The following is an 8,029-nucleotide window of genomic DNA, read 5'->3' as shown; positions in this document are numbered from 1 at the left end:
GTCTCAAAACAAACAAAAAAAGAAGTAAGAATAATAACTGGATTTCAAAACAGTTATGTGGAAAGCATAACAAGAAAATGTGTAATTTGGACATAGCCAAACCATCACCTCATGAAGTACATGGGTTTAGCACCTCCCAAAGCCTCATGTGCTATGATTTGCTTTCTACTCAGGTATAGGAGGGTGGAAACCCACAGAGTGGAAATGCAGACTCGAAGGGCACTGGGGTGGGGCTTGGGAGGGGATTCAGCTTAGATAAAGATCAGGAGGGGCCCCAGGGGAATGGGGTGGCTGCATGAGAAGAGATCAGACACAGGCCTGCCGTGCTCCCTGGGCTCCTCCTTTTCTGTGTTGCTGCTGCTGCTGCTGTGGCTCCACCATAGAGCTGCATCCCAGCAACTTCTATACTCTACGGGTGAATTCTTGTGCCCTCTCAGGACATGGCTGGCAAGAAGGCCAGCAGCAGACATGGCCCCTTGGTCTTGCACCTCCAGAACTCTGAGCCAGGATGAAGTTCTTCATAACCTATCCAGTGTGCAGTATCATGTTATAGCAACAGGGAAGAGACTATTACACGGATCTTAACTGCAAAGGGGAGGGCTGGAGTTCTGCTGGAGATCTAGTGGTCACTGTCTTTGTTTGTTCTGACACAGGTTCTCACTATGTAGTTCAGGCTGGCCTTGAATTCACAGTGATTCTTCTTGCCTCAGCCCTCTGAGTGCTAGGATGATATGAATGTGCCACTAATCTTGGCAGATGGCTGCTGTTTTAACCCACTGATTCAGCATCACTGGTTGTGAGACACACTGGTGGTTATATGCCTTGTAATGTCACAAGAGCCACCCAGCATCACTTTTAGTGCTTTATCAAAAACATTTACCCTGAACTTCAATTTGTAGCCTGACCTAACTTCTAGTTTATGGGACATTCTGATAAAAGGAGATCAGAAGACCAAGTTAAATAACACCACAAGAAATAATCAGATAAATCCAGAATGTGGGACAGTTCTACCAAACAGCCAGCCAGGCCCTTTCCAAGATCAAATGATGGGAAAGCAGTGGAGCCACCCCAGATTAAAGATTAAAGAGACAAAACCATCAGTGCAGGGCAGAGCCCTGATTACACAGGCCTAAAACTCAGCAGGGAAGGACATTTGCAGGACAACAGGACTTTTGAAAAGTGCAGAGGCACAGCCTTCAAGATAGATGTGGCTCAGACTTGGGGCAGAGCTCTGACACCTACACACTGAGACAGTGTCTTGGGGTCCAGGAACTACCGTGTCCCAACGCACCTGGCCCTGTGGCTGTGCCATCACAGACTCCTCGTTGACTTTTTTTCCCTCCAATACTAGGGATTGAACCCAGTGTTTTAAGCCTGCTAGGATCTACCTCTGAGCTGCATCCCCAGGCAATTGTTTTTTTTGAGACAGGGGCTCACTGTGTAGCTCAGGTTGGCCTTGAACTTGTGGTGATTCTCCTGCCTTAGTCTCCTGATTTCTAGGATTTTAGGTGTGTGCCCCCGCACCTGGCTTTTCTATTCTATTTTGTTACTTCTTTTTTTTTTTGTCTTTCTGAGACAGGCTCTCACTATGCAGTTTAGGTTGGCCTTGAGCTCAATTTGTAGCCCAGGCTGATCTTGAAAAAGATCCTCCTGCCTCAGCCTGCCAAGTGCTGGGATTACAGGCATGAACACCACCACGCCCAGCTAACGTCTATCAACTCCACGCCTATCAACTCCCTTAATTCTCATAATCCTGTAAATTAGATTTTATTTTTATTCTTGCTTTAGCCATAAGGAAACTAAGACCACTTCAAGGTTGGGAAGTCGTCTAAAGTCATTCAGCTTGTAGTTACTAAGCAGGGATTTGAACCCAAGAAGGCCCTGAACCTATGCCCCTCTAGTTACATGATGCATGTAGGAGAAAGATGGAATCTCCACCTTCCAGGTGAGGAAACTGAGCTCAAGGAGGGCAACGGCTATGCTTGGACCCTTCTGCCCAGGTCTGGACCCATAGAGCCCTCTGCTTCCAGGGCACTGCTAAGAGAGGGGCTGGACTCCGTGGGGTACCTGGCTCAGTACCTCACCTGCTTATAGATGAGCTCAAAGGCTCCTGTGTCACAGCTGCGATCCAGCCTGCGGTCGATGACCACACGCAGGGTGTCGGCTTGTACCCCAGCACAGAGCCGTGCGGTGACAGGTGTGGAGGGTGCCATGGTGGGGCTGGCGTTGATCTCGATCAGCCAGGGCTGGAAGTCCTCACCGAATACAAAGTCAGCACCATAGAGCTCGAAGCTGGCCTTCCGGTCCTGCACGGTGTCCTGGGAGCTCTGCAGTGCATGGATCACTGCGGCCTTCATGCCTGGCACAATGACAGCGGACCACGCATTCGGGGCCCCTGTCTCCCGAAGGTGGGCCTGGAACTTCTGGCTGGACCACATATTATCTGGGGGTAGCATGGGGTGCCGGTGGCATGAGTTCTCCAGGTGCTTCTGGATGGAGTTGTTGCACAGGTGTACAGAGCTGGACAGAGAAGAGAAGGGGGTCAGCACCTGCTGGGGAGGCCAGGAGGAAGGAGCCCTGGCCCCACAGCTTCTCTCCAGCTGGGGAAAGGCTTTGGTCTCACACCCACATTGAGGTTCCAACGGGGAGGGCACTGGCGGAGTGCTTCTGGCCTGGCTCAGGGAACTGGCCAGTGCCTGTGGGTAAGGAGGGGCATCCTACAGTGGGGACAACAGGGCCATCTCATCAGATTTTCACGACAAATGACTGGGATGTACAAAAAGTAATTGGCACCCATCATATATGATCACTTGATAACTGAGAGCTAGTTTTTATTTTTTGTAAGTATGGTGCATTGAACCCACTGAGCTACATCCCCAGGCCTTTCATAAGTTTTTATTGTTTTTTGAGACAGGGTCTCACTGCACAGTTCTGGTTGGCCTTAAACTCACTGTGTAGCCCAGGCTGGCCTCAAACTCTCTGTGATCCTCCTGCCTCAGTCTCTTGAGTGCTGGGATTACAGGTGTGTGCCACCACACACAGCCGTATTTTTTTTAAATACTTAAAAGAGTCTTGCTGAGTCACTAAATTGCCGAGGTTGGGCTGAAACGTGTGGTCCTGCATCAGCCTCCTGAGTGCTGTGATTATAGGAGTGCACAATCATACCTGACTACAGGGCTACAATGACAACTTTATTTTTTCTTCTTTTTGGCAGTACTAGGGATCAGTCCCAGGGCCTTACACATGCTAGATAAACCACTGTGCCACATTCCCAGCACTGCTCTACCCACTTTTATTTGGAGACTGGGCCTTGCTAAATTGCCCAGACTGGCCTCAAATTTGCCATCCCCATCTCAGTCTCCCAGGTAGCTGGGATTACAGGCACATGCCACCATACTGGCCAATTATGAGTTCATATTGCTGCCACCATTCTTCAGAAACTGAGGCCTAAATAGGTTTTCACTTAACCAAAGGCACATAGCCTGGGAGCTGCACAGAGAGCATCTGAACCCAGCCATAATGAAGCTTCCTCTCACCCACATAGTTAACACCTCTGTTGCTCCTCTTCTCTCAGATCTCCCGTGGCCTGCCTTTACCAGCTCTCTACTTTTCTTTTTATACACATGTCACCCTTTACCCATTACTACACGGTGCTTTCATGTTCCTCACTTGGGTGTGTCTCCCTGCTGGAATGTGTGTGCTTGCAAGCACTGGTCTCCCATCTTGTTGGCCATGTGTCTTAAGCTCCTAGAACAGCACGAGGCCCAGGGCCTGCTCTCAATGAGTGCCCGCTGCGTGGAGGATGGAGGGCTGCCTGCTGCTTTGCCTGGAGCTGCATCGCTATTGGACCACAGCTCCTAACCAACCCGGGGCTCTGGGGAGTCCTTTGGTGGGGCTCACTTGTCCAGGTTCTTTAGGGAGAAGGGCTGGGTGGAAAAGCGGATGTAGCTGTCTCGATAAAACCACACAGTGAGTGGGTTCCAGTCCGTTACCAGGAACCACTGTCTCAGGTCAAACTTGGTGCCAAAGATGAGCAGAGGCCGTTCGATGTACTTCTGCACAACCCACTTGCCGTCCTTCATCACCATGGGGTTGCAGTCCACCAGCTTCAGCATCTCCTCTAGGTGGTCCATGCACACAATGCCTGTGCAGAGAGGGCAGTCAGGCTGGGCATGGGGCAGGGCCAGGACTGCACGGCAGGAGCCCCATTCTCTTGAAAAAGCTGAGAAGTTGTTGGTTTTTAATATTTTTCTAGTTAACCATTTGTTTTTTTTTTTCCTGCCCACAGGCTTCAACCATTTCTGTTTGAAAAAGAATATATGCTTACATAAAAATTTAAATAGTACTGGCCTTTTTGTGGAGATATTATGTTCCCTCAATAATTAAAAAATTATAAAGCAAAAAAAAAGGGCATAGGACACACCAAAACAAACAAACCAAATCAAGCCCAGAACAAAGCACCTACACTTCCTCTCGAAAGGACAAGTACTGCTACTTTGGACACTTCTGGGCATCTTTCCAGGGCATGTGAGAGCAAACAGTGCCCATTTCTCTGAATTACACAAAGGAAAGCAGGTCGAGGGCTTGGACTAGGGCTTGGCACACAGTGGCCTCGTGACGCTCACTCACATCGTTCACACCAACCACCTGCACAGCACATTTCCTGCCACAGGTCTGCCAGGGCCAAAGGCATCTGCATTCTCCATTTTACATTGCCAAAGGTTTTCTGCCACTTCGAGGCCCAGCAAGAATGTATGAGACTGTGTATCTGCCCCAAGACCACCTAAACACCTGACTCTTGATCTAGGTCATTCTCTTGCCTGGAAAATGGCATCTTATTTGTTAATGGGCAGAGTCTTGGTATGTTGCCCAGGTTGGTTTTGAACTTCCAGGCTCAAGTTATCCTCCTGTCTCAGCCTTCCACATAGCCTGGAACTACAGTTGTGTGCCACCATGGCCTTTTTCTTTCTTGAGGCCAAGGATAGAATCCAGGGCCTTATACATGCTAAACACTGAACTTAACTACCACTGAAATATACCCCTCAGCCCATTATGTTTGGTTTTTTTTTTTGGTTTTTTTCTGGTACCGGGAATTGAACTCATGACGTCGTGCTCGCCAGGCAGGCGCTGTGCCACTGAACTAAATCTCCAGCCCCTGTATTTTTTTTTTTTTATACTCCATTGTTTTATCTTTTCTATGAGTGAAGTTAAGCATCTTACACCTATAAGGCATAATTTTATTTTTTCATTTTTTGAGCCAGGGTGTCACTTTTTAGTTCAGGCTAGCCTCAAACTCATGGTAACCCTCCTGCCTCAGCCTCCCAAGTGCTGGGACCCTGGCTCAGGAAAAGAAGTGCAAAACTGAAACGAGTTTTTGTATTAATTGATAGAGATATAACTGAAATACAAGGCTACAGAATAGTGTTGTGTTTACAATAAAACACAAACACAACCCACATACACATATCCCAAATGCACAGGAAAAAATGTAGAAAGAAACACACCAAGTTGGGTGTGGCAGCATGTGCTTATAATCCCACCACTCTGGAGGCTGAGGCAGGAGAATCACAAATTCAAGGCCACCCTGGACTACAAAATGAGATTGTCTCAAAGAAAAGCACCAAAAAAGGAAACAAAAAAAAGAATACAGCAGGGGGCTAACAGCAGTTACCTGTCAGTGAAATCAAGGTGGCTTTTGTTCGCTTGTTTCTATTCTTCTGTATTTGTCTTTTTAAAATACAATAACCTCATATTTTCATAATTAGGAAAAAATACAAGGTAGAAAAAATCCAATACTGGTTTGATTTGTTTTTGTTTTTGGGGTTTTTTGTTGTTGCTTGAGACAGGGTCTTGCCATGTAGCTTAGCTGGCCTTGAATTTGTGATGCCCCTGCCTCTGCCTCTAAAGCGCTGAGGTTACAGGTATGTACCACCGACACCTGACTCTAATTCTGGTTTGGATGTGACAACCCAGGGCAGTATTTGAGGGATCTGGTGCCAAACTCTTTCCTGCTGCTTAGGAGCCTCATCCACACCAGAGTCCAGGCTCCTGTGCCACCCTTGCTCACTGGCCTTGTTCAAATCCCAGCCAGGTTTTGCTGAGCAGTCACGAAAACCACAATAGTATGCTAGGCCTGGGCTCCTGGTGCTTTCGGTGCATTACTTGGAACTGCACCTTGTGGGGCATGGTAGCTCCACTTCCTGCATGGAGGAGGATGGGCAGTCAGGAGTGTGGACTCAACCACTGTGCTAAAACCCACAGGACATGTGGGGACTTCTAAGAGCCCTGTGTCACCAAACCCACCTACAGCAGAACCCAGAGCTCCGCGGGCAGCAGAGCCGGTGCTGACATCACATCCTGGCAGCCCGTCTGCAGGGTGAGGACTGTGCTGGGCACTGCGCTGCACTTAACCCCCACCTCAAAGGCGGCACTGTCATCATCCTCGCTTCTCAGACCAAGGAAACTGAGGCTCAGGGGGGAGACATGCTCAAGCTCCTGCAAAATATTTGTGACAGAGCTGGGATTTCAATCCAGGCAGTTTGGGCATCTGCACTACTAACCTCCCTGGCCTCTAGTGAGTGACACAGGTCATAGGGTGCAGGTATAGGAAGAGGGCCTGACCCCCACCTCGTCCACGGGACTTGGCTCCTGGCTTCACAATCCAGATGTTGCGATCTCCTTCCATGTCGATCTGGGGCACCACGGCCCGCAGCTGCTGCAGAATGTCCTCACAGCGCTGGACCTGAGTGTCGAGGTGCATGAGTTCTGCCCCCTCACTGTAGAGAGATGGTGGGACTTTGGCAGGTGGAGGCCAGGTCCCCCACACCCCACCATGGTCCTGCCAGCCTGGCTGTGCTCTTCCCCTGGATCAGACAGGGCTCTTCTACACCCACCCCAGCACAATCCACCAGCCCTGCCCGGACCTGCCCCATGAGACTGGGAAAGGCCAGAGAAATCCTTCACTTCACCACCACTTTCCACCCCGACCTTCCACCTCGCCACCCCCCCACCCCCCCGCCGCACCCGCTTCTGAGTCGAACTGCCTGGGTAGAGGGGCATGGCACCAGCTCCTATGATGGGGCACCACGCATGCCAGACACTGTCAGGGGCTTTTCACATATCACCCGAAGTCCTTTCAACAGTCCCGCCAGGGAAGCATTACTCATCCATTCTAGACAGATGCACGCGGAAGCTGGAATGCGAAGGGACCTGACCAAGGCAACACACTGAGCTGTGTGATTGAGCGGGCTTCCAATGCCCGATTGGTTCACTAGAAGATGATCTGATTTTTGAGATCGCTGCCCTCCGGATCTGGACCTACCACTGGCTGACAGATGGGTTCCTGCTCAGTCTAATTCCACAACACATCGTGTCACACCGCCCCTCGCTGCCTTTCTCTCCCCATCATTTGCCCTGATCTGATCCAGAAGCTTGTTTGGCCACTGTCCATCTCCCTCCACTAGAACTCTGTGTGTGTGTGTGTGTGTGTGTGTGTGTGTGTGTGTGTGTGGGTACGCATGCGCGTGCATCAGACTTAAGACCTCCAGAATGCTAAGCATTCGCCCTTCCACTGAGCTACACCCTCAGCCTGAGAAGGGGCTCCTTGCCAGCTTGTCACTCTCTGCTCCACTCCCATCTCAAAACATTGCCCCTGCCCTTTCTCAGCTGCTCCCCAAAGACCATTAGCCAGAGTGACCGTGGGACATCTTGGGCAGGTACATGCCTCAGCAACCGGGGTATCCACATAGACAGGACTTCCTGCACAGCACAGGACTCTGCTCCACACAGGATGGAGAATGTTCAGAATGAAACCAAGCTATAAAGTAAGCAGCCCAGATAGTTGCTCCTCCAGACTCTTGTGGATAGCAAAGACACCCCCCAAGAGGTGCGAGTCTGTCCTGACCATCTCAGCCTCTCAAGTTTCTCCTGCTTGTCACACAGAGCAGGGACAGCTGGGATGTGGCTGTTATGGTTTGTCTGTGTGTCCCCCCAAAGCCTCATGCGGCCATGGGGCAGGCTTTTAGAGTTG

At 50.0% G+C, this 8,029-nt stretch overlaps 1 protein-coding gene across 2 annotated transcripts in view; it reads right to left on the bottom strand.

Moving 5' to 3' along the window:
• Ttll3 (tubulin tyrosine ligase-like family member 3) overlaps positions 1–8,029 on the bottom strand; it is a gene marked incomplete in the record, with an annotated part of 22,840 nt that overhangs the window by 3,078 nt on the left and 11,733 nt on the right. For both annotated transcript variants that reach the window (XM_013509082.1, XM_013509083.1), the window contains 3 exon segments: positions 2,085–2,520; positions 3,901–4,144; positions 6,628–6,776. In XM_013509082.1, the coding sequence (XP_013364536.1) occupies positions 2,085–2,520; positions 3,901–4,144; positions 6,628–6,776 (829 nt within the window).

This window comes from Chinchilla lanigera, unplaced genomic scaffold (genome assembly GCF_000276665.1).
Source record: "Chinchilla lanigera isolate Chin_1 unplaced genomic scaffold, ChiLan1.0 scaffold00160, whole genome shotgun sequence".
NCBI lineage: Eukaryota > Metazoa > Chordata > Mammalia > Rodentia > Chinchillidae > Chinchilla > Chinchilla lanigera.
This window is presented reverse-complemented; position numbering and strand designations above follow the sequence as displayed.